This window comes from Narcine bancroftii, chromosome 9 (genome assembly GCF_036971445.1).
Source record: "Narcine bancroftii isolate sNarBan1 chromosome 9, sNarBan1.hap1, whole genome shotgun sequence".
NCBI classification, from domain to species: domain Eukaryota; kingdom Metazoa; phylum Chordata; class Chondrichthyes; order Torpediniformes; family Narcinidae; genus Narcine; species Narcine bancroftii.
In genome coordinates, this window is record NC_091477.1 from 112,428,231 (window position 1) to 112,454,952 (window position 26,722).

The 26,722-nt window shown below is 38.3% G+C and overlaps 1 protein-coding gene across 6 annotated transcripts in view; it reads right to left on the reverse strand.

Moving 5' to 3' along the window:
* Window positions 1–26,722, reverse strand: part of xrn1 (5'-3' exoribonuclease 1) — a 91,803-nt gene that overhangs the window by 19,478 nt on the left and 45,603 nt on the right. For 4 of the 6 annotated variants that reach the window (XR_011344344.1, XM_069897359.1, XM_069897360.1 and 1 more), the window contains exons 23-36: window positions 23,773–23,888; window positions 21,096–21,242; window positions 19,394–19,483; window positions 18,710–18,845; window positions 16,617–16,676; window positions 15,435–15,491; window positions 13,973–14,105; window positions 12,618–12,687; window positions 12,097–12,313; window positions 9,149–9,274; window positions 5,227–5,361; window positions 4,691–4,832; window positions 2,941–3,038; window positions 1,751–1,873 (exon numbers count right to left, since the gene is read on the reverse strand). Coding sequence is in view for 5 of the 6 variants with exons in the window: in XM_069897359.1 (XP_069753460.1) it covers window positions 1,751–1,873; window positions 2,941–3,038; window positions 4,691–4,832; window positions 5,227–5,361; window positions 9,149–9,274; window positions 12,097–12,313; window positions 12,618–12,687; window positions 13,973–14,105; window positions 15,435–15,491; window positions 16,617–16,676; window positions 18,710–18,845; window positions 19,394–19,483; window positions 21,096–21,242; window positions 23,773–23,888 (1,650 nt within the window). In the remaining variant the exon portion in view is untranslated. The remainder of the gene's footprint in view (window positions 1–1,750; window positions 1,874–2,940; window positions 3,039–4,690; window positions 4,833–5,226; window positions 5,362–9,148; window positions 9,275–12,096; window positions 12,314–12,617; window positions 12,688–13,972; window positions 14,106–15,434; window positions 15,492–16,616; window positions 16,677–18,709; window positions 18,846–19,393; window positions 19,484–21,095; window positions 21,243–23,772; window positions 23,889–26,722) is intronic. The other 2 variants (XM_069897361.1, XM_069897362.1) reach the window with 2 other exon arrangements.

Below are 26,722 nucleotides of genomic sequence, written 5' to 3' on the forward strand. Positions count from 1 at the left end.
TGTGTGAGAGAGAGAGAGAGAGAGAGAGAGAGAGAGAGAGAGAGAGAGAGAGAGAGAGACACACACACACAGATCAGTTCTACAGTTTTACAGTCAGCAGCAGCAAATGGAACTGGAACAGGACAAGCTGGAAAACCCCATTTGGAAAATGGGTTGTGAGTTCTTAGTTCAGCCTGGTCAAATCCCTTGTGGTTCATGCAAGAGGAGAGGACTGGCTGTCTAATGTTTTACTTGGAATAAGGGAAACAAAAAAGAACTCTGTGGTGACCTGAAAGAAAGAGGTTATCATCTGAAGAACCCTGAGGGGGCAAGTTTCTTTGGTAAGACACTGAAGTGGCTGATGGAAGTAAATCAGTTGTGGCTGTTAGTGTACAACAAATCTATCTCTGAAAACCGACAAGAACCTTCCTGAGCAGTAACCATTTACCTTTCAAGCCCCAAAGCCTGGTGAACTTTATACTTGTTAAATTCTGTACACAGTATAAGAATTGCCTGCAACCAGTGAACTTGGAGGAATGAGAAGTGAGATTGGACTGTGATCCAAAGAACTTTTCTGAACTAACACCCACCTTACACACACGTGCGCTTAGAATATGAAGGGGGTTAAGTTGGGTTAGTTTAAGTCAATAATGATAAGTTAAAGTGTGATTTTGTTTTCAGGTTTAAAGATCATTAAAATCAACTTTTGTTTAAGTAACCATTTGTCTTGGTGAATATCTATTGCTGCTGGGTTTTGGGGGTCCTCTGGGTTCGTAACAACAGGAAATCAACATTATTGCATCAGCTAACCACATTTACAATGCTCATCTTACAATTACATTGAAGGAAAATTATTCAACAGCTTAGTGATATTTCACTCTTGGCTAGGTGAATCTTGCATTCAGTTTAACTTGAAGTAAACTTTAAAAAAAAATCATTCATTATTTACACCCTTTCTCCTTCAGCTAAAGTGAATAAAATTGGAAAACTGCTTGGCTTCTTGAGTCTGTTTTGTTGTTTGGAATCTTTCATCCATTGTTTTCCTATCTAGCTTGTAATACTGCTACTCAACAAATCATTAACTGTACTTTCAACTTATTTTCTCTATAGTCTTTGCAGAAGGAAAAAGAGTGGCAAATTTTCATAACGTGAAAAGTAATTCATTTCCAACTTGAACATTAGCCACTCTTTCCAGATTTGTTCGCTTGGAGTAATTCAATTTTTCCTGACAATCTTAAGCATCGAATTACCCTGATTTAAATCGTTTTACCCTCTAACAGACTGTCTTTCAAAGACCACACGATCTTAAAATATGCAATACTACAGATGCGACCAACAATAAATAACAGTAATAGTTCATTTTTTGTTTTCTCAGTCTTAATCTTTCATGTCTTCCTCCTGTAGTCAACATTGAAACTTCTTCCTGCACCATGTTAAAGTTATGGGACTGAATTCAATCCAACTAGCGTTATTAAAGAAAAATCCAAAGAATTATTTACTTAGATGTCTTTAACTTATCATTATTGACTTAACTAATCCAACTTAACCCCCTTCTAATTCTAAGCGCACATGTGTGTGTAAGTTCAGAAAAGTTCTTTGCATCACAGTCCAATCTCACTTCTCATTCCTCCAAGTTCACTGTTTGCAGGCAATTCTTATACTGTGTCCAGAATTTAACATGTATAAAGTTCACCAGTTGAAAAAAGAACTTTAACTATGGTACTTCTTCCATGTTTATCAAACACCTGATGCTGCAAAGCACACTTCTTACCTTGGTGGAGTTGCTCTTTTCTGCTGAAGGTGACTGATAATTTACTTCAACAGGTTTCTGTTCATTGGATTCTTCATTTCTTCTGAGAATTTTCACACCGAGTTTACTATTGCTAGTACATGTCTGCAAAGTTTAACAAAAAAAACAGTTCACATTTCCTTTTTGCTCAAAGTTTAATTAAAGCAATATTTTTGAATAATTCAAGGCTATAAATTATGGATCCCCTGCCAAAAAAGTAGTAATTGATAATAAATGAATTCTTTCATTAATTTTCCTACAGATGAAAAGGGAAACGGGCTGGGAACTGGAATGTCCTCGGCGCTTAGTTTGAAGCTCAGAATCTGTTGCTGCCTGGCAAAGGCTTTCTAACCATATAACCATTTACGGAGCGGAAACAGGCCATGTTGGCCTTTCGAGTCCCATTTTAAAATGTACCCAGACATCTTCAAAAAATTCAGGTTGATTATTGAATGTTTAAAAATAATATTTCAAAATAAACTAAAACACACCAAGATAAAGGAAAATAATGTAAAATGAGACAAGTACTTTTATACCGAGACGGTAATTTCATTGTGTAACATTGGAGGCAGACAGCATGGAAAAAGATCTTTTTGACCAAAAAATGCATCCAGAATCAAGTGCTTATTTACATATTGATGTTATTCTAAGCTCTTTTGTATGCTGCACATTCCCATTTGCTCTCTCCAGGTTTTGCACACATCCATGCACCAGGGCGATTTACAGAGGCAAATCTCCCAGCCAACATGCATGCCACAGGGATGCAAGAGGAACTGAATACCTGGGGGGGGGGGGGCAAACCTGTGTACAGACAGCAGCAGAGGCCTGATCTAACCTGGGTCACTCTGGTGTTGAGGCAGTATGCTGTTCATTTGTCAGATCTTCATAGCACGAAGGTGGAGGCAGGACACAATGTGCACCTGAGCATTCTTTACAACACATCAAGGCTCTACCATAGAACTCAATGGACAAGATATGCTAGCAACTGAGTCACAACTTTACACATCTGTGCAGTCGAAGGTGGAGAATCAAGATATGCTGAATCATGAACAGCTGGCCATCAACAAGTATGATTGGTCTATGCACAGTTTGATCTTATAATTGTTGCAATGTCTGCATCCTGACTTCAAAACACTGAATTCCAAATTACAGGTCTTAACAGGTGTACAAACCTGTTCTCTTGGTATATCAGAAACTGCAATTTGCGATTGACCAGAGTTTTCGGATCCCCGAGCTCTTGCCTTGAAAGTTTCAGAGTTGTCCTCTTTTTCTAGGGAATGAGGAATTATGAGCTTCAATTCTCAGATACAAACTATAATAAAACATTCTGTCACACAGACAAACAGGAAGAGTTGATTTGTGATGAGCGCTGATGCACCAAAAATGTAATAGCTACAGAGACAGGAAGAAATACTAGAGCTAAGGACCTGAACCCCAAGATATCCCTTGCGAAATATAGGCTGGGATCTTGCATATTTGTAGGATCGGCCTGGAGCACAGAAGGGCTGACGAGAGACCTTGAGGGGTATTTTTAAGGAGAATGATCAAAGTCCTTTTCCCAGGTTAGAGTTGAAAAGGGTAGGATATAGATGCAAGGTGAGAGGGGCAAAAGAAGGGATGTTCTTTATGCATGAAAGGATATAATTTACAAGATACATTCTGAAGATATCATTAATGCCCTTGAGATGCTTCTGCTTTTCAAAAAGTGAAAAGTAGATTACTCCATTTAGTTTGTTTTTTTGATTTTTTTTCAGGTCATTGCACATAAAGTACAAAAACAAAACAGACTTGCTTAACCTCAAACGTTTAGCAGTGTAAAAAAAAGCTATTTGAAAATATAAGTATTATTCACAGTTCTATTTTCTATGCACAATTCAACACTTTATTTTATTACAAAGGCTGCATTCACTGTGACATTCTAATAAAAACAATTTTGAGTCAAAGAAATTACCATTCTGCTGACTGGTGAGATTCAACTTTTGCTAGGTGGCCTTCAAGTGTCTCACATCCAGCATTTAGTCAAAGGTAGTGAGGTTTATACAAGTTCTAATGAAAGATTTTAAACATTAACCTCCCTCCACTGATATTTACTGACCTACTGATTATTGCCATCATTTATTTTTCTATCTTAAAAAATTAACAAGCCAAGTAATGAAAAGTGAGAGAGAGAGAGAGAGAGAGAGAGAAGGGGAGAGAGAGAGAGAGAGGGGGGAGAGAGAGAGAGAGAGAGAGAGAGAGAGAGAGAGAGAGAGAGAGAGAAAGAATAAATCCTATATTTCATCTTTCTTCCCCAAGCTCATGATAAACCCATTGTAATCTCCTCCTTGTCCAAATCGAGTTATTTAAACAGGGCCATGAACATATTGCTCACGGAATTATTGAGCATTTACAACATAAAGGAGGTTATTCAGCCCATATACTGGTTCATCTCCATAAGGTGGATCTAGAGCAGCTTTTTTTTTTTGGCTCTAGCCCCCTTTGGAGTCTGCTCAAAGTTTATGGGCCCACTTCCCTGTGAAGCAGTCAAGTTTAATTGGTTTCTTCTGTACTTCTCTCCTGCGGACTACATAAAAAAAGATAATTTACAAATTTCAGTCCATGGCTCCTCCTTAAATGTGCTGTTGCCCATGTTGAGAATGGCTAATTTAGAGGATTAACACATCTAAACAATCTGAGGTTAAAAAAAAGCTTCTATTCTATTATTTGACAGCAGGTTCCTTGCAGTCCTGAAAAACATTTGTATCAACATTTAATTCCATCCTGGGGTTTAATGCATCCGTGTGTTCATTGATTAAATTTGAATACATTTTGACACAGTTACAAGGTACCCAAAGTTCTGTCACCTTTGAAGCACCATGTGCGGTTTAAATTTGATTATTCTATCTAATCACAAAGTTTAACCTTGTCCAATCCAGCAATTACCTTTTCGGGCTCGAGCCAATGGGTCTGGCAATATCCCTCTTTGCTTTGGTTGTTCATCTGCTTCGAATGGGTGCATATTATTTTCTGCAGTCATGGGATTTTGGGATGCAAACCCTGAAGTGGATGCTGATCCAGATACAGGCTGAGGTAGAAAATATTAAATGAAATAAAGTGTACGCTCTTCGCCTAAAATACAATACCAAACATCATATTCTGATGGAGAGATGCTCTTCTGCACACATTAATTTTTACTGTTTTATGATATTAACATTTACTTTTTCAACACAACTACAGGAGCTATTAAACATGATGAAGAAGAAATAGAACCACAGGACATCCTTTCATTATGCAAAAATGTATCAAAAATTTGTGATTTTAACTGTTTTAAGTTCTTTTAAACCTCTTCCAAAATACCATGCAATTAATTGGAGTTGACACTATGTTCAATTTTCAAAATTTGTAACTGATATTAGCATATTCTATGCAATAGGCCAAATGGCCTCCTTCTGGGCTATCAAACCTATGATTCTACTTACCATTTCTTGCCAACCACAAGAAGATTTGCCACCAAATTCTGCACCATTGGAATTTTTTATTGGGTTTGGAGAAATTCCAAAGTTATTCTGCAAGGACTGCCATACATTAGAAAACTCATCTGGTTTCTGGTGATCCTATGACATGAATATAACACAGGTCAGCACAAGTTTTCCTTCACAGAAACATTTAATTTTTATTTCAGTTTCTGAACATTGAATCTGCTCACAAAATTCCTTGTTATATGGGGTTATTGCCCCAAGGTGACTGTTTTCTTCCAGCGTTACCTTGTGGCACACAAAACAACATTGACATTGTAACACGAGCATGGTGTCATGGGAGTTCATTGATAAAAGACAAACCACTGGCCATCAGATTGTGGAAAAATCACACTTAGCAGTAAAGTTTGCTGTCTCATACAGATGGACAAAGAAAATCAATTTGGAAAATCAAAATTATACAGTTTAGCACTACAACAGTATAGCAATCTTGGCAAAACAGTCCAAACACTCAGAGGTATGCAACTCTCAGATGTTTACAGAGAAAAAAAAAATCATTTTGGGGTTAATCAAAGCACACCATTGCCACGAATGTGTCATGAACATTTTCCTTTTGCTGCACAAAACTTTGAAAAAGACTTACTGAAATTCCTGCAGCAATGCTTTGTCCACCAGTACTGAGTGTGGGGAGAATACCTGTGATGGGTGACATTCACCATTCTCGGGCTAGTTGTTCAGCTGCTTAAGAGTTTAGATATGGAGCTCGGGGAGAAATACTGTTCAGCTCATTGAGAGTGAGTCATTGTTGAGTTTGGCAGTGAGCAGTCCATGTGCTGACAGACTGTCTGCCCAGATCCTACAATTTCTTTCATGGCCTCCTACTGGAAGTGAGGGAGATATGATCACTCTGGTCTGAAGATTTACTGGCTTTTGCTCAATGAGAGTCATCGCTATTGCACTTTACAAAATGGAGAAATCTCCAGACTCATGAGAGCTTTGCAGCCACATAGAAGGGAAGCCAGCAGCTTAATAACATCCAAGAAGAGATTCAAGACTATAGGATTTCTGTGATCTGTCAACTCATAGGATAGCTAGTAGTTGGCCTCATCAGCAACAACAATGAGTCGCGTTACAAGGCCTTTTCACACCACATTGTAAAATGGAGATTCCCCACAATTTTTCCTGGGAACCCTCCTGTGAATCTGTGGCGTGAAAAGGTCGGCCTGGGAATTTTAAACGGGTCCAGCTTTACCTCATAGGTAGGGCCAAGGCACCAAGAAATTTTCCTGGACCGGCCCACTCCCTGCAGTGTGAAGAGCCAAGTGGCCAAGCAGGGAAGCCTCTTGACGTCAGCGCTTAAAATTAAAATGTGCTTACTGCCTGACAACATGGCATGTCATGATGGCAGCACAATGCGGGATGAATGGCCATCCTCGTTAACCATAATCCCTTACACAGCTGTATTTCCCAGAGTGGTTCCAGCTGCATGAGGGATTATGGGAAATGAAGTCAGCCATTCACCCTGCATGGTGCTGCCGTCGTGACATGTTGAAGCGGTCCCAAAGCACAGGGGTGGTGTGGGGTGGGCGAGCGACTGACCAATGATCAGCCGGGAGAGAGAGAGCAGGCAGACAAGCAACCAACACTGAGGGCCAGGAGGGAGGGAGCAGGTGGGAGAGTGACCAACTGAAGGCCAGGGGAGAGGGAGGGGGTGGGCGAGCAAGTGACCGACATACAGATGGACAGGAGGAAGGGAGCAGGTAGGTGACCAACCTATCAACGGCCGGGAGGGAGGGAGCAGGCAAGCAAATAAATGACTGACAGGAGGGAGGGAGCAGGCAAGCAAGTAAACGACTGACAGGAGGGAGGGAACAGGCAGGCAATCGACTGCCAGGGGCAGGGGAAACTTACTCTTACTCCCGTGAGTGTGTAACGCATCATTGGTTGTGGGCAGGACTCCCCCTAAATTAGCAGGGAGGGCAAATTCCCAGGAATTTGGACCGTGGTGTAAAAGGTCTGGGAGGTCCTGAATTCCAGGAATTTCACTGGGACAAGTAGGTTCACCGCTTGCCTGCTACTGAGAGTACGTGGAAAATCTCATGATATAGGGTGAGAGTCTCAACATGGACAAGGTGAAGGAGATGATCATGGACTTCAAGAAGATCAGAAACGACCACCATCCACTGCACATCATCAACTCTGTAGTGGAGAGAGGGAGAAGCACCAAGTTCCTTGGAATCCACTTAACTAGCAACCTATGGTGGACATGCAACATTTTCTTGCTTGTCAGGAAGGTGCAACAGCAAATGCACTTTCTGAGAAGATTGAAGTAGGCAAGGCTACCGGCCACCATTATGTCAATCTTCTACAGGAGCTCTATTGAGACTATCCTGGCCAGCTGCATCACAGTGCGGTACTGTTGCTGCAGAGAAAAGTTTCAGAGGCCAATCCACAGGATCAGAAGAGCATCAGAGAAGATCACTGGCGTCTCTCCACCCTACCCCCCCGCCCCCCCACCAAATCAATGTGATCTACCAGGATCATTGGCTGAAGAGGGCGCGCAAAATCATGGAGGACACTTCCCATCCTGCACACAGCCTCTTTCATCTGCTCCCATCAGAAAAGATATGCAAAAGTTTCAGAGCCAGCACCACAAGGCTGAGGAACAGCTTCTTCCAAAGGGGAGCGTGAATGCAGAACAATCAAAGGAACTTCTCACATTAACCATCTGAGACTCTCATATTCATGAAACAATACTTATTTATTTGTATACATGAATATTTGCCCTGCATATATATTGTTTGTCTGTATGTGTGTTATATCTAGTTGTGTGTCTGCGTGTTTTGCTCCAAGTACTGGAGAACACTGTTTCGTTGGGCTGTACTTGAGCAATTGGATGACAATACACTTGATTTGAGCTGCGCCCAGTCCTGAAACAATTGAACTTAACTAACCATGTTGGTCAGAATGCATCTGAGCCCCACATCTAAGCATTGAATGGCACATTGCTTGCCAAAGTCAGGCCAACATCAATCTTCACACAGTTTCTCTAAACAAAGCTATGAAGAATCCATGCAGTTGGAGTACCGGAAGGGAAGATATCTCAGGCTGCTGGCATACAAGTACACAGAAGTGAAAACTGGAGTTTATGCAGGTTACCAACAGAACTGCACTGCTTTAATACTTCTCTTCATGTATAATGTTATAATGATCTCTCTTGGCACCAGTTCTATCAGTACTCACCTTCCTGTGAAAGTACTCAAAGCAATAAACAATGCAACCCGATACTCATGTATTAATAAATCCAGCAATGAAGGATGTAATAATACATTGCAACAAGTTCTACTATCCTTTGATAAAAATGTACAGCACAGTACAATATAAGTAATCACCACTTGAAAAAGACTCTTTGGCTTGGCTTCGCGGACGAAGATTTATGGAGGGGGTAAAAAAGTCCACGTCAGCTGCAGGCTCGTTTGTGGCTGACCAGTCCGATGCGGGACAGGCAGACACGATTGCAGCGGTTGCAAGGGAAAAAGACTAAAGTGGTCAATAACCACAGCAATAAGGATATTTGAAGGGATCTCGTGTATTTTACAGGATTCATATTATCATTCTGTTATCGCTTAGTGTGTGATCACTGTGTTTTTACGGGTGGTATGCTGAGAATTCAATGATGAAAAGTTAGAATTTAATTCAGTACACAATACAAATACTGTAGTATCAAAATTGCAAATATCCTGATATTATAGAAATTGTATATGCACTGACAACCTACTGTTTAATGTAACTGTAAACTATACCAAGAACATTTTGTTTCTGAATGTGTGCAGGAAGAGAAAGAGATGCAATGAGGACATAAAGGTATTTCGAAAGATACTTGTATGATCACCAAATACATTTTAAGAGTGAACATCCCTCTTACCACTTTAGTAAATGTTCCTTTGTGTTCATGATCATTTCTTTGAAAGCTTGATGGCCCATTTGCTTTCTGATGACAGATTTGATTTTTCTGATTTTCTGCCCTGAGATATGGTCTTCCATTAAGTTGCTAAATTTTCAAAATATACATGTGAAAATATGATTCTTGTAACTTGTGTCTTTATCACAAAGCTACAATGCTTAAGATGCCACAGTGAGTCAGCCATTATGGAACAGAGAACATTGGCTTATTCTGTTCAATCTTAAAGCATTTCAGAACACCAAAGCAGGAAGGGATCGCAATGAAAACCTCCTATCACGTTGGAATAATGCTTTGTCTAATAAATCCAAGGGACAACTATATTAATAAAGTCCATTACTAATGCAAATCAAATACTCATGTGGATATATTTTTAAAAACATCTATTCATATTTGAACACAACGGGAACACAAGTTGGACATTCATACATGAGTGACTAGCTGCAATTCAGTTCAAATTTTGCTAATCTTCCATCTCAACCTCCATTTTGCAATTTTTCCATATCGTTTAGCACCAAAAATATGCTCAGCTTAGTAGCCACAACCACCCAATCTAAGGAATTCTAAAGACTCTTAACCATCCAAGAGAAGACATTCATTGTTTGGCTTCAAAATGGCTGATCCCTTATTCTGAGACACATGGACACTTTGCTCGAGTTGGGAAATGCTGCTGTCAAAGGGCCAAAGCCCAAAACGTTGGGTGTCTTTTACTTTTTATGGATCTATCTGACCTGCTGAATTTCTCCAACACATATGTTTATTGCACTTGACCCCAGCATCTGGAGATTTTCTGGTTTAAAAAAAAGTATTTTTTTTGTACCCATCCTGCCTCCAGATCACACATTTCACTGAGTTCATAGTTAAACTCCAGAGAATGTTTGCCAATTCTGCACAATCATCCTTTAGTATTTTCCAAATATCAATAGAATTAACTTTCATTGCATCCTTTCTAAAAGCAAACAGATATGGAAAAGAAAACAAAAGCAATACAAAACACTCCAGGCATGGTTTCATCATGACCTGACAATTGCAGAATTATATCACCCTTGGGCACCTACCCTTTTATAATCCAGGCTAAAATGTAATTTTCTTTAAATATACCTCCATGTTTTGAATGGTTTCTGTGATTCAAATGCAAGGATACCTCGGCCTTATTGAATATAGCCAACAATCCCTCACCAAGTCAAATAATTTCTGCTTTTCTATTTTTACAACCGAAGTGGATTTACTCGCTCATCTCCACAATATATTTCAGTGATATTTTTGACCATGCTTTTAAATCTACATCTCCTTGAATCCTCTTCACTTCACTTATTTTCCCACCTACCTCCATCATCAGAATTACATGTAATCGTGTCCAAATCACTGTATCAAGATGATACAAAGTTCCAATCAATGATTCATATAATACCCAACCTACTTTTGCCCGCCAAATTAAAATTGATTGACTTGCTCCTGTTATTTTCTGTCCTATACAAACGTTTAATTCTTGGTAATAATTGATTTGCCCCATTCTCACTGGTTTATATTAACAAATTGTATTTTCTCATTTAAATTGACAAGTCAAAGAATGTACAACTCACAGTGGAAATTGGATATGCACTTATACAATGAATTTCAGGACAAATTTGGATACGAGTGAACCTGTGTATTCTTTGCAAAACCAGAGTCTAAATGGGACAGAGGAGTAAGGGCATAGATTCTCAAATTAACACTGCTACTAATAATGATTTATTTTCTGTAAATATAGCAATGAAAATCTAGGATTGGAGTACTAATCACAAATCTAGTCTCCATATGACAGAAAAGAAATGGAAGCAATGTAGATAAGATACATTTCAAAGCAATCCGTACAAAGTGAAGGGAGGAAAATTTAGGGAGACATCAGGGGTAGGTTTTTTTAAAAAACAGCGTAGTACGTGCCTGGAATGCAGTGCCAGAGGTGATGATGGAGGCTGGTACAATTGGGACATTTAAAAGACTTAGGCACACGATGAAACAAAAATAGAGGGTTATGAAGAAGGATCGGTTTTTATAGGTCAGCCCAACAAACTGGGCAGAAGGGCCTGTACTGTGCTGTAATGTTCTATGCTCTGTGATTCCAGAACTGAAATGACTAGACCTATCAGAAAGATATTATTTATGTTTGAAAGCAAAGTTGCAGAAAAACTTAAGAAATGACCAAAAGTCGAAGTCATTACCAAGGAGTCTGGAACTCGCAAGGAAATAATTTTCCCAGAGAATGGACAACATGGTTGGTGTAGTGGTTAGCGTAATGCCTTTACAGCACCAGTAATCGGGAGCGGGGTTAGAATTCTGTGCTATTTGCAAGGAGTTTGTATGTTCTCCCGTGCCTACGTGGGTTTTCTCCGGGGGTTCCAGTTTCCTCCCACCATTCGAAACATAGGTTAATTGGGTATAAATTGGCACCACGGACTCGTGGGCTGAAATACCCTGTTACCACACGGTCTGTGTAAAAAATGTTTTAAAAACAATGTGGAAATCATGACTATATGCACTAGTGTACTTCAAACAGAAAAATGCATTTTAGGGGGCAAAGAGGAAAAGGTGAGGAAATTATATCAAACTGTTGGTCCAAATGAACTTTTTAATTCAAGTGTAATTATGATAAAACTAGATTCTTAATAGCCTGCGAAAAGCTCGTCAATGCTCAATTTCTTTTGCTTTTTTTTCTGTTTGGAAAATGGTACGCTTGCAAGATCAGAAGATCTCGGAAATCTGTTAACTCACAGAAACAGAAGTCGGAAATGATCAAGCAAATAAAACACCATTTGATACCTTGTCCTATTCTCTACTCATATTCTGGCTGATTTATTGTTTCCTGCCTGCATTTTATTTTTTTTTTTCAGATTTCTAATTATAGCATTTTTTAATTGTTAACATTACTTCACCTGTGTCGGTACAAATAGGGAGCGTGGTGAGTGGTTCAGGCCCCCTGTTGATACTTTCTTAGAAGATTGTGAAGAATATGTAGGATGTTGAGGTATTGATGCAGGCTGTGGTTTCAATAACATTGCTGCTTTTTGGCTTCCAAACTCCAAGCGACTACCATGACTGAAGTTGATTAAGGCACACTTTGGAAGTCTATAACCTCTGCCAGGAGAGCATCTAAAAGGAAATTGTGGCATCATCAATGGTGTTGAAAATGCATTTTTAGAACAATAATATTCTTTGAAAGAAAATGCCTTAATGTTAGCATTAACCAACTCACACATTAATAAACTAACCAAGGCAAAATGATCTTCCCATACAGCACAACTAATCTTACTTTTTATTTAAGTTAAAGGGACAAATTTGAACAATTTAGCAAAGCCTATCAATGAAATCAAAAATTAAGCTCTAATTGATTTGAACAAAGAATACAGGAGAGTAAATTCAAGGGGAATATCAACTCTGATTAATATGCACAAACCTGAAACTAAGTCCACTTGGAAATTCTTCATCAAATAAGACTTCATAAAATTCATCAGATTCTCGCTCAGCTGCATAAAGAAGTTCAAAATATTATTGAAAATACATAATTCCCTCCATAATTGCAAAATACAAGTTTGCCTCCACTATGACTGAAAATTAGATTTAATAGTCTACTTTTCCAGTCGAAAATGAGGACTGTGAATATAAATTGTTTTAGATGTTTGCAGAAGTCCAAATGACCTCAGCAATGCACAACGTGAAGTTTTGTAGAAGTGAATATGATGGAAAGGTTGATAAAATGAAGCACTTTTTAAAAAAAAAGTGGTTGACTTAAACTTTTAATATTAACATTCTCACCACTCGTTGTTTATTTTGGTAAATTTACAACAGCACTGATTTAATGAACACGCTGTCGAAAAATTATTGTTAAATGGCACGAAATTCTAAAAAAACAAGCAAGATTTCGAAGGAATGATATTACATTGTCATTATAATGAGTCTGTAGATGCAAATCATAATTAATTTGGATGAAAACATGGTTCTCACTGAGGCGTCATGATGACATTAATCTACATGAACTAAAAGTGGGAACTGTTTGTATAGGTTAAGTAGACTTAGTGGAAAATTTGAAGAAGTTTGTGAATGGGAACACAAGAGCAAAATTTCTTCCAAGCTAGCATTATGTAGGAACATGAGAAATTTAAATAATGATGGCACTGAGTGGGTAGTTGATGAGTAGAGCAACTTTCTGTGGAAATAGGGAGGGTTGGATAGAATAATGAGATTTGTTTTAAAAGGAATTATATAATAGAAATTAAATTAAATTACGCGTGATACCTTTAGGCCAAAAACACCGAAGCAGGTGAATGAATACAAGAAATAAGAAACAAAATAAACAACAAGATACACAAAAACAAAATCAAATAAAATGTAAATATGAAGATTTAATTGCAAGGTCAAATAGATTCTGAATATAACTCAGCTAAAAAAAAATTGCCAAAAGCCACTAACTACAATTAAAAATTAGGACATACAGTTACTCAAAATTAAATATACAGCAAAATGATTATTTTTCGTTAAAAATTTTGTTGAAATTGTGGACAGAGTCCCAAGAAAAGAGTCACTGAGGAATAGTCTGGAATCTTATTTGATCTCAATCATAACTAGGGAGGCAGACCAGAGTGAATCAAGACAGTCTCTGGCCCTACCAAATAAAATGTGTAAATATTGAAATCGTGGATCAGAGACATCTAAGATTCTACAATAAGTGCTTAATTATAAAGGTCAGGATTTGAGTTCTCCCTATCTGAATTCACGGCACTTAACCTTCTCTAAATATCTTTAAAACTTCACCTCCTTTCATTCCTATGATAGTTCCTCGAAGACCAACAGGAACAGAGAAGTCCTCCCTCACATTCACAACACGATCAAATAAAAGGTACTCTGCATCTTTGTCTGGGACTATACCATGTTGCTGCTCCAGAGGCTGTGTAGGGAAATAAAAACTTAGAAAGAAAAAAAAACCTTGAAAATACTCAGGTGTTTAAAATGCAGTTTAATTGATAAAAGGAAAAGCAGTTTCAGCACATATTATTCACTCATGCAAAGTTCGAGATCTCCAAAAGTCCACTAGGACTTCAACTTAAAGCACAATACCATTCTTTCACAATCTTCTGTACTGCTCATAATCATGTTTCCAAACCAGCCACTATTCTCTTCACCTATTCCCAGGTGTCATGTCCTTACAAAATATGTGGGCCTCTTCCAATCATCCCCTCAGTTGAAATAAGAACCAAAAGCAATAAAACCAAACCAGTTACATGCTACCGAGCGCTTTTGTTTGGAGGCACTGTAAATATTAGACCTGATCCATCTCCAAACATCTTTCCTTGACTTGGAATTAGATAAAATGACACTGAATCTCTTGACTTGTCCACAGATTGCTTCACTCTGAATGATGAAGACAAAAGACTTAAAGGGGATACAAAAGTGAACATAAAGGGGAAATCATTAGATGAATAGGGACATAACTATTCCTTTCTGTCACTCTTCTCCATTGTATGGCTGCTCCATCCAAGAGAATAGAATGGAAATTAAATAAAAAGACCACTGGTAACATTCAAAATAGCCAGTTTGAAGACTGTATTGCAAATAACCCATAGGAACAGATGTTCCAATTCATTTGCTTTCCTTCAATGGGAAGATTGATACAAGACAGAATGAAATATTAGTGAGTTTGGTTCATGCCATGATATTTCGGAATAGAAAGTCAGGAAGAACTCTGAAATGGCCACTGTTTTCTTTTTCCACAGATGTTGTCTGACTTGTGGCACACTTCCAGTACTGTTCCTTTAGACAATTTTAGTGCTCTTAATCTGATAGAAGACTTGTCAACTCTACATTTAGCCAAGTGCAATCTGCCAAAAAAATAATGCCTGCAACCACGCCCTGAGATGCAAGATGACAATGCTCTTATTTCTGATTTCAAATAGGTATCTTATCTTTCTGATAACAAGCAAAATTTTACCAAATGAGGAGATAATTCTGTATACTTACTTGAGATACTTCAACAATCTACATGGTTTATCTGAATAATAGCAGGCAAAAAAAAACTCTCCTCAATCAGCAAAGCAAATAAATAGCAACAGGTACGGGATTTTGATTTTAAGACCAGATACCCTGCAGTGGTACAACTACGCACCAACACACAGATTTTGGTTGCTGGTGTGAAACTTAGTATCAAATGATAAACCTCTCTCAGAGCATACAATTTCAGATTTATTACACAATGATCAAATAGAGTAATTGAACTTACCCTGAACAACAGATGTGGCTTCACAGTTACCCTTACTTTCTTATTACTTCTTCTTTGCTAAAAATGACAACACTGACATTATTCTGATCACCTTCGTGAAATGGACAATATTATTCAACTTAAACTATATTTTACAACTTGCTTCATGTTTAAAATGTCAAGTGCTACATTAAATCAACACTGAAAAAGAAACTGAAGTACTATTTGGTTACAAAATTGGAAAAAGTTGTCAAATATTAATTTTAACAATACATTTGCAGACAATCTGCAATCACAGGAAGTGTAACGCTTGCTCTTGCACCTCCTCCATCAATACCATGCAGGGTTCCTTCCAAACAGCCCTTCCACACAAGGTAAAGATCCACTTGCACCTTTAACTTCATCTACAACATTCAGTGCTCTCAATATTGCTTCCGCCACGAGTGAAACTAAATGCAGACTTGGGGACTGCTTCACAGTGCATCTTTGGCTGTCCTGAGCTCTCAGTTCTACATCATTTCAACTCCCCTTCCCATTCTCATACCTATCTGGCTGTCTGTCCTAGGCCTTCTCCACTGCCAGAGTGAGGCCCAACGCAAAATGGAAGAACAATACCTCATTCTGTCTGGGCAGTTTGCAGCCCAATAATATGAACATAGAATTTTCTAATTTCAGGTTATGAGTCCACTCTCTTCTCTTCTCTACACCTTCTTTTCTTCCATCTTCTTTATTTGTCTCCTTTCCCATTCTGATTCCCTCTCTCCTCTTTAGTTCTTTCTTCCTCCATCTGCAAGTCCCCACTGGATTCTTCCACTCTCTACGCAATCCCCACCCAGTTCCATATGGTCACCACCATTCTCATTTATCAGATTCCAGTTACTCACTCCAGTCAATAGGACTCCTCTTCCTCCACCTGACCCATTTGTTTTTGTCTGGTATCTGCCAATCCTCTGCCTCCGCCCATCATATTTCACCTCTACCTGATTCACCAGTCCCATATGGGATCCCTGCCCCACTCTGTTGTCTTTAATACATTTATCAGTCTCAATAAAGGATTCAGCTCACACTGATCCTGCTTGACCCATTGAGTTCATCCAGCAGATTGTATATAGCAGCAAAAATGTTCTCCCTAGCATTAAGTATCTAAACTTGTACATTTCAATTGAGACATTTGCTTTATTATTTGTGCACCAAAGCACCTACCTTGAGAACATCAGAAGCAGACTGAATTAGTAATAGGTTTCTTGCCTTTGTTCTGACTAGCTGTTGGTTTGCAAGTAGAAGATTTTTTTAAAATATCAGTAGAAGAATGCATTCTTAACTGTTCAGGGGCATCTATCTGCCTTTAATTCTCTTCCCATTAATTTCTGGCGTTCCCGGGTGATCTATTCTTTGTCCTTCATCATAGTGTTAATTTCCATCTGGAAGTTGATGACAAAAAGCTCCATCTTGTACCCATTATCTTCCTCAACTCATCAGTTGTTTTAAAATTGTTATACTCTGTTCAGTATCAATGAAAAGAATGTTCTGGCACCTAAATATCAATATCAATATCAGAGGCACTCTACATCAAGCTCTATTCTGAACCACCAACACCATCCCTCTTCATGCCAACTCTTTTGAGGTTGAACCAGACTTTCAGTTTTATCATATCTGACCACTGAGATGAATTAGCAACCACATATTTATACCAACATCACATTCCAGCTTCTGTAAAAATTGCCCATTTCTGTACCTACCCTACATTATATGCTGCTGAACTCATCATTCACGAGTTTTATGACTTTTAACCTTAACAGTTCTAACATCAGTCTTTCACTTTCTACCCTTGGTCATCTAAAAATCTGTTGCCCTTATCCTAACTCAACCTGATCTCATTCACCTTCTGTATCATGTTGGCAGCTTTGTCTTCACTCTCAGTTAAATAATGCTTCAACTCTAATAATCTTTTTCTCTAATGGCTTTAAGGTTTACTGGTTTGCATCTTGAGCTCCTATACATACATGCATCTCCATGACCAAGCTCCTTATGTTGTTAGGTGGCAAATTTTCTGTTCATGGTCTGAGATATTTTATTGTGCTAAAGAAAACACTGAAAGACATTCAGGTACATTTCAGAACTAGATATGCAAAGGGGCATACTATTCAGTAAAAACTAGCTTTATAATTGAAGACAAGTTCCAAAAATACAGCAAAAGTTCATAAATTGCCATTTATAAATCAAGAAATTACTGCATACAGTCACAAAGTTACAGTTTCTGATGGGTGGGTTAGGATGGAAATAGGTGAAAGAAATATTGATTATATTTTCCCAATTGCCAATTAGCATGCCTTGTGGATACTTAAAAATTAAAAGGTTGCAACTGGAAGGGAAAAAAATTTAAAAAACCATTGTTGTCTCCTTCACACATCAATGGCTCCATAATGGAAAGAGTGGAGAGCATATCGTTCCTTGGTGTGCTCATAAAGGATGACCACCACACCTCCTCAAGTGTCAGGAAGGTTCAGTGGCGCCTGGAGTTCATAAGGAAGTTGAGGAGGGCAAGGCAACTAGGCCCCGCCTTCACAAATTTTTTTTACAAGAGCACAATTAAGAGTGTCCTGTTTGGCTGCATCATTGAGTGGTATGGGAGCTGCAAAGCACCAGACCAGAATTCAATGCAAAGCATCATCAAGCAACCAAGAAGATCACTGGGATCTGTATTCTCTGTTGATAACATTTACCAGAAATATTATTTAAGTAGGGCTCAAAGAATTATTGAGGACCCTTTCCATCCAGTAATAAGGTATCTTTGATCCACTACCACCAAACAGGAATTGCAGGAACATTGAAATGAGGATTGCTAGGCTGAGAAATAGCTTCTTCCCACATCCTGTGAGATTAATAAATGGTATTCTGTAACCAAGTAAATCATTCCAAGATATTTATATGTGTTTATTTAAAATTATTTCTTTATGAAAACATGATCATTATGCACTGTGTATTGTTCTGCATGGTCTGGAGAAATGCAGTTTTTTTGGGGGTTGTATATGCAGTCAGATAATAATAAACTTGAACATGTGAAAAGAAGAGGAGAACATCACTGGGCTCAAATAACCTGTCAAACTTTGCACATTACAAGTTGCTGCTTGAGATGTATTGGAGGGTAGCAGCCAACCATTGAGCATGAAGGATATGAACAGACAGACTCTGTATCAGGAAACGTGCTTCATAAAGAATGCAAGAGGGAGTGAAAGAATTAAAATAATAATGGATTTTTAAAAATCTATTTACTTCAAAACAAAAACAGGAAATACCTTGCAGCTTTCTACTTCCTCCTCAATCTTTTCAATGACAGCTGCATCCAGCAAGTTCAAATCACAAGATGCTCTTGACAAACTACTGACAGGATGCGTCTTCAACCAGGCTCCAATTTCCTGGACCTTTTCAGGACTGTTAGAAAAATAAACTAATTTTTTAAAAAGTCATTGTTTAATGATAATGTATATTACAAAAGCAAATTCAAGTGTATTCCTCAAATGACTGACTGCAAAGACACAGATTTTACTGAAAATCAATGCTGAGTTTGCTTAACTTTTGATAAACTTACTCTGAGAATTTATATTCAATATGAGTTGGGAATCTTTTAAAAAAAACCACAAATGCAGCTCAAGTATCCTTTCCTGAATACTACCTCATAACCAACAATGATAAGAGCTTAGATTTTTTTGATGACTTGTGGGTTAAAAGGATGGAACTTCCAAGTTTTAAGTCTTAGATATAAAGCAATTAATTTCGGGTCAATTCATAAAGCATGATAAATTCTTCTAAAACTGTTTTCAGGCATAGGAGACAATGGAGCTCCGCTACAGAGGATTGGCTTTCTCGATTCTTATTAACGTGGAGCCTACTTCATCATCAATCAGCTCATTTACGTGGTTAGAAAATTGCAGATAAATCAAAATCGAGTGTTGGCAAATCACCAAGTTAATTATTCTCACCCATTAACATCCTCTCCAGGCCAAATGTCATCCTCGTAGTATAGGTCCTCTTGGCTGTTCTTAGCAATATGGCATATTAATTCAGGGAATCTAAAAATGAAAATTTATATTTACATCTGATTAAAACAACATTTTATCTTACCATTTTAATATTTTCAATAACCAAAAAATGACTGAAGAAAGAAATGATAGAATTCATAAACATGAAATTACAAAATATTCTTCAAAATTTTGGCTTCAACTATGCCTGTGATACTTTTAAAATAACAATTTGTTTGAAATCACGGCAGAATCTGCACAAAGACAACTGCAGGAGAACATTGTAAACATAAGATGTTTTAGTTAACAATTTGATGTACAAAATCTTCCAATTTTATCAAGTTCATTTAATCACAAGATAAAGGAATAGAAGTAGGCCATTCAGCCCACTCCACAACTCCACCTTGACCTAAACCAAGCTCACATCTAGTTCCAAATTCTTTTCCCCATATCCTTCTGTGTGTTATTTGCCAACTTCCTTTCATAATTAATCTTTTCTTTCCTAATGACTTTCTTTGTTTCTTTCTGTTAGTTTTTAAAAGTTTTCCAGTCTTCTGTTTTTCTACTAATTTTTTTTGCTTCCTTGTCTGCCCTCCCTTTTGCTTTTATTTTAGCCTTAACCTCTCTTGTTAGCCACATTTGTGCCATTTTTCCGTTCATAATTTTCCTTTCTCTTGGAATATATCTATCCTGCACTTTCTTTATTTCTTGTAGAAAGATCATCCAATTCTGCTTTGCCGTCACTCCATCTAGCTTTTCCAGTTAACTTGGGCCAGTTCCTCTCTCGTATCACTGCAATTCCCTTTATTCCACTGAAATATTTATTCCACCTGATACCAGCTTTTCCTTTTGAAATTTGAAACTGAATGCAATCAGGGGCAGTTCCATTACCTTTAATTCCCTAATCACCTCAGGTTCATTACACATCACCCAATCAAAAACTGCCGATCCCCTGGCGGGCTTATTGACAAGCTGTTCCAAAAAGCCTTTCAGTAGGCATTCTACAAACTCTCTCTCCTGTGATCCAGTACCTTCCTGACTTTCCCAATCCCCTTCTGTGTTAAATCACCCATAATTATTTTGACATTTTCCTTCTGACACTTCCTGGCTGCTGTTTTGGGACCTGTATTTAACTGCTAATAGGGTCCTTTTACCCTTGCCATTTCTTAACTCAATCCATAAGGATTCTATCACTTCTGACAACACAAAAGTTTCAAAGAGGACTGCAAAAAATCTGCCGATATAGTTGCCAATATGTTAACAAAATACCACGAGTGAGATAAGTATCATAAAAATCACCTTTAAAGAAAAAAAAAGACAGGATTTTGGAAACTCTTGCACTGCAATTTTAGTGTGCCACAAGATCCTTTGTATTCATTGCATCCCAAGTAAAATACTAGAATATATTTGAGCATGAAAGGGTTAAGCAGATTATCCAGTTAACCCTGCCAAATGATTTTTAAAAAGTACAGATACACAGACCCAATACTTGACCCAGATACTCAAGTGGCTGGAGTACTCCAGAACTGAATCCAAGCTTCAACTACATTTTGCAATATTGAAATAGACAACAGCATAGAATTGGAAGTGATCAAGTAACAAAAAATCCATTTTCAAAATCAAAAATTAGGTGGAATTATTATAGAATAAAGTAACCCTTTACCTCTCAAGATATTCACTCAGAATTATTTCAACAGCAGAAGAATATTGCCACTCATTGCCAACTTTCTTTGTGTAACCAGGCACTTCTTCATTCTTCTTAGTAAACTTCAAATTCAGCCCCACATTTATTTTCTGTTCTCCAAGAGGACTGCCAAAATGAACCAAATTACTGTTTACATACAACAATTGCTCCCAAAGGGTTTCTTAAATTTAAATTTAAAAACATACATTTATAAATCCAGTTAACCATATAACCACTTACAGCACAGAACAGGCCAGTTCGGCCCTACTAGTCCATGCCGTAACAAGTCCCCACCCTCCTAGTCCCACTGACCAGCACCCAGTCCATAACCCCTCCAGTCCTCTCCTACCCATGTAACCATCTAGTCTTTCCTTAAATGTAACCAATGATCCTGCCTCGACCACATCCGTCGGAAGCTCATTCCACATCCCCACCACCCTTTGCGTAAAGAAATTTCCCCTCATGTTCCCCTTATAATTTTTCCCCTTCAATCTTAAACCATGCCCTCTAGTTTGAATCTCCCCCACTCTTAATTGAAAAAGCCTATCCACGTTTACTCTGTTTGTCCCTTTTAAAATCTTAAACACCTCTATCAAGTCCTCTCTCAATCTTCTACACTCCAGAGAAAAAAGCCCCAGTCTGCACAACCTTTCCCTGTAACTCAAACCTTGAAATTCTGTCAACATTCTCCTGAATCTTCTCTGCACTCTCTCTATTTTGTTTATATAAACAGGAAAGTCTGCAAAATCTGTGATTGCAGTGTTTACATGAATCAAAGGCATTTTACCAACATTTCGGGACTGAGAACTTTATCAAGGTATGAACAAAATGCAGGCAGGCTCCTAAATAAAAAGATTGGGAGAAGAGGTAAGAAGGGGTACGTACAGGGTGGAGCAAAGCCCCACAGGCAAAAGGTATTAGGTAGATATGGGTGGCAGAGCAGAAGAGAAAAAAAGAGAAAAGGTTGGGGGGGCGGGGTAGTCCTCAGAATGGAGAGAAAGAGGTGGGGAGCAGTTGGGGGTGGGTAGAATAGAGAGAGAGAAGGAGGTGGGGAGCTTGAGGAAAAGGGGCAGAGGCATAACTGAAACTAAGGAAGTCGCTGTTAATGCCATCTGGTTGGAGAGTGCCCAGACAGAATATTAGATGTTCCTCCAATTTGTGGGTGGCCTTGCTTTGACATGGGGTGAGGCCATGGACAGACATGTCAGTCTGGGAATGGGGTGTGGAATTGAACTGATAGGCCACTTGCAGGTCTCCGCTATTGCAGCAGAATGAAGGTACTCAACAAAACTATTTCCCAGTCAGCGACCAGCATCTCTGATGTAGGGGAGGCTACAACAGGAGAACCAGATGTAGTAGACAACCCCTTAAGTCTTGCTTCACCTGGAGGTTCTGGTTGGTGTCCCAAATTTATAAATCAGGTCGACCATTTCAATTACAAATCTTGGTTTTGGGAAACAAATCTCCACTGTACAATTTTTCCCATTATTAAATGCCTCAGGCTTTGTGGTAGTGATGACAGCAGTAAATCAGTAAACTCAGCATGCTGAGTTTAATGCACAAAATCCTTTACTGTTTCTGATTTGCTGCCAACAACATGCAGTCTTACCTATTGCACTAAAGGACAAGTAGAGGTGAATTTAAGTTGTTTTTGACCTACTCCCACTTTCAAAAACCCAAGAAAATCTTTGGTTGCCACAAAGTGCAAGAGATCTTATGGGTGAAACAAGTAGCTGTGCAAGAATTTCAATGCTGAGGAATCAATTTCACTCTTGTAAATTATAATTCCTTTACATTCCAAAATTCAAGGTTCAGAAATTGCAAGAATCTTATGATAATAAAAACAACGATATGGAGTTGCTTTCAATATTTAAATGTGGTAACTTGGCAAGAATGCTGGTGCCTGGCTTCTGAGAACCAGGAATCAGGTTCAGGATTCGCGTCGATGTGATGCTGAGCGGGTATTGGGGTTGAAGAGGCTCCATCTGCATTTGGAGTCTCAAGTTCAGGTTCACTGCTGGAGAATGTGTTGTGCAATTACAGAGGTTATGGGGGCATTTAAGGTGACAAGGACCAGAGGAGACCGTGTGATCTGTAGTCATTTGAGGTCTCTGAAGGGACTTTCTTTTCTTGTTTTAATATTGGTGATGGATTATTTAGTGACTCTTGACTTGCAAGGCAAAGATTTTTGTCCACCTGTGTGCATGATAATAAGTTGAATCTTGAAGTGTGATTAAAAATTGAAGTGGAACTCAAATTAGTAAAATTGAAACCGGTGGCCTGGTTGAACTCATCAGTAGAGCATGGATAAGCGCACTACACATGAATTTAGTTGATCTGGAGTTCAGTCCCAAGGCCTTGAAGCGTTAACCATTTGCACACATCAGCATTTTAAAAATCCTGTTTATTTTACACGAGTTTTAAAATGTTTAAAACTTAGTTCCTCTTGAACCTGCCATCCACCCACTGCATCTAACCAATTCTGCTCAAGGAGATTCTTCAAACTGGTATGCAGAAATGAAACAAAACTCTGAACAAAGAGGCAATTATCATGAATATTTTCGCTGTATCAAAGTTAATTCAACTATCTTTGTGGCAATAGAAAAAACTAAATTCACCAGGAAAATGTCAGAAATATTAATAAAGGGGTGCTTACTTTTGCTTGGATCCTCGCCCAATAAACAAACTGCCTGTTAACCTTGACACAATATAACCAGTAACTCCAAGGCGGCTGGCCAGTACATAGCCAGGGTTATATTTTGTAGAATATTTCTGAAACAATTGCACATAATCAGTAACTGCCCAAAAAGTTTTGCAGATTCAAAATAAAGTAACTATTACGGTCTATTAACTAAAGTTTTGAAATAATAAGTGTCAATTGAAAAAATAGATAAATCAGGACTATGACTTGAGATCAGAACAAGACTAGTCTGGCTTAATATTTAATGGAACTAATTTTCTTGGCTCTACACAAAGGGGGAGAATCTGCTACAGATCAAACAAGATAGGAATAGAGTTGCACAAAGTTCCCCTCTTATTTATTTACAGTATGTAGGTGCGACAAGCAAGCTCAAAATTTATTGCTATTCCTTAATTCCCTTGAGGTGTTCCTCAGGCCAGTGTCATTGGTCTAACCATCCTCAACTATTTCATTAATGATCCATCTTTCATCATGACAGAAGTTTCTGTCGAAGGCAGATGTTCAATTCTATCGTCAGCCTCTCAAAAACTTAAACCAAGTACAGTTGCATGTTACAAGACTGCTTTTACGACAGGAAGCCTCTGAGCAATGATGTATCACAGCTATTAATGTTGGGGTCCATACCATTTCATACCTGCAGAATTTACTAACTACACCTCCAACATTCATACCTGAGCCATTAATCATTAGAATAATGTTCAGATCCTGAATGTAGAGGAATGGAAAGTAAATTCACAGGTCTCAAAGATACAAGATAATATTCATCCAGTGGCAAGATGGGTTGAGCAAATGCAGGTTGACTTCTATCCAGTTGAACCTTGCAAGGTCATGGCCCACAAATCTCAAAGGTTAGGAACATTGCATGAGCTTCTAGTCGCAACACTGTCGGAAGGACATGAAAGAGAGCATACGGAGATTTATCAGGATTTTGCCCAAGTTCATTTATAAGGGAGACACAAGAGCCTGAGGTTCTTTCCTTGGAGCAGAGGATGCTGAAGACAATCTGACGAATGCAGAAGGAAATTTTTCCCCAAACCAGAGATGCCTAAAACTCAAGAGCACAAGTTCAATGTGCAGGGCTTAGAAGGAATCCGAGAAGAAATCTTTGTACCTAGAGGGCAGGTAGAATTTGGAAAATACCCCTTGAGGGGTATATTCTGACAACAGAAATTTCCAGGTCTACAGACCTCGCGCAGGTAAATGGGATTAATGTGGACAGATGTTCGATGACCTGCATGACACTGTGAACAGGATATGTATGACTATGACTTGAATCTCAATTTTAAGAGGGATGCTTTATGCCATGGTTGGTAAAGTGGTACTTTGACCTCAAAAGGAAGTCAACTCTCAGCTCACCAGTAATTTAGCGCTTTTATTATTGTTTGGACAAAGTTTATAAATGAGCTCTGAAGTCAAGTGATCCTGCCAAAAGCAAGGCTGAGCAGAAGTGGAAGCTTATCTCAGTGGATGTTTTGAAAGAAACCCAAGGATAGGTGGATGCAAGAAAGTGAGAGAAAGGGATCAAGGGTCAAAGCCAGAGGTCAGACATTCAGGGGGGAGATGGATATAGTGTGTCTTTGGAATTGTCAATCCTAGAGAATGTTTATTAGTCATGCTTAAAATCTTAGTTTACCTGCATTTCTGCCAGGACTTTTGTGCCTTCAAAGATGAGACACACAAACTAATTGTTCACTTCCATTGCCAATTTACTCCTCACTAGAAATGTTTAATTTGTATTGCCCTCACAAGATGTACTAGCATTGGACTTTTTCTCCCCACTCAATTTAATCTAATTTTTTTTTTCCTTGCCTTTATCAACTTATAGTAGCTTCCTTTGCAGAGTTCTAAAATAGTCACAATCCTAAAGCCTATTGTTAAATCTGGCAATTGTATATGCCTCTTCCATGGACTTAAGATTTTCTTGAATGTCTACTTAGACAAAATGGACCACTTTTCCTTCTGGTTCTTTTCTGTGCCTGACAAATATATTTTCACTACAAACTGCATTTCTTCAAATATTTGAAAATGCTAGTTACTGTCTGTGCACCATTTTGACTTTCAATATACTGTATTATATATTTGCTTTAATTTTCCATTCTTTACACTTCTAATTTCTTTAGATTTACAACTATCTGCAGATTGAACCACTACTGTTTCAAATTGATTGTAAAATTCAGTTACAGCTTAGTCAGTCTAAACTAAAAGACTGAAACACGAAAGACTGCAGGCATCATGATTGAAGTAAAAACACAATGCTGGAGAAACTTTGCAGGTCAAACAGTGTAAACACACACAGAAATGCTGGGAAAACTCAGCCAGCCTCACAGCACCCATAAGAGGTAAAAATATATTACCAATATTTTGGGTCTGAACCCTTCTTTAAGGAATAGACAAAGAATAGGAAAATTTTAGAATAAAGACTGAAGACTGGCCAGGGGAGGAGTCCAGACCAACAAATTGGATATAAATAGAGGAGAGGTGATAATTCAGAATCAGGCTTATTGTCATGAACAAGTCATGAAGTTTGGTGTTTTGCAGTAGCATCATAGTGTAAACATACATATTATAACCATATATATATATATATATATATATATATATATATATTGATTTTGGCTCTGTGAAAAAAAAGAGAGGGAAAAGGGAAGAGAGAGAGAGAGAGCGGGAGATTTTTTTTTAAAAACAGAAACTGGAGAAGTTGATGTTAATGCCTTCTGGCTGGAGGGTGCCCAGGCAGAAGATAAGGTGATGTTCCTCCAATTTGCAGGTAGTCTCAAGTCAGGCAGTGCATGAGTCCATGGACAAAATGTCAGCAAGGGAATGGGACAGGGAAATGAAGTGGGTGGCCATTGGGAGATCCACGTTGTTGTGACGGACAGAGATGAAGTGGTCAACAAAGTGATCT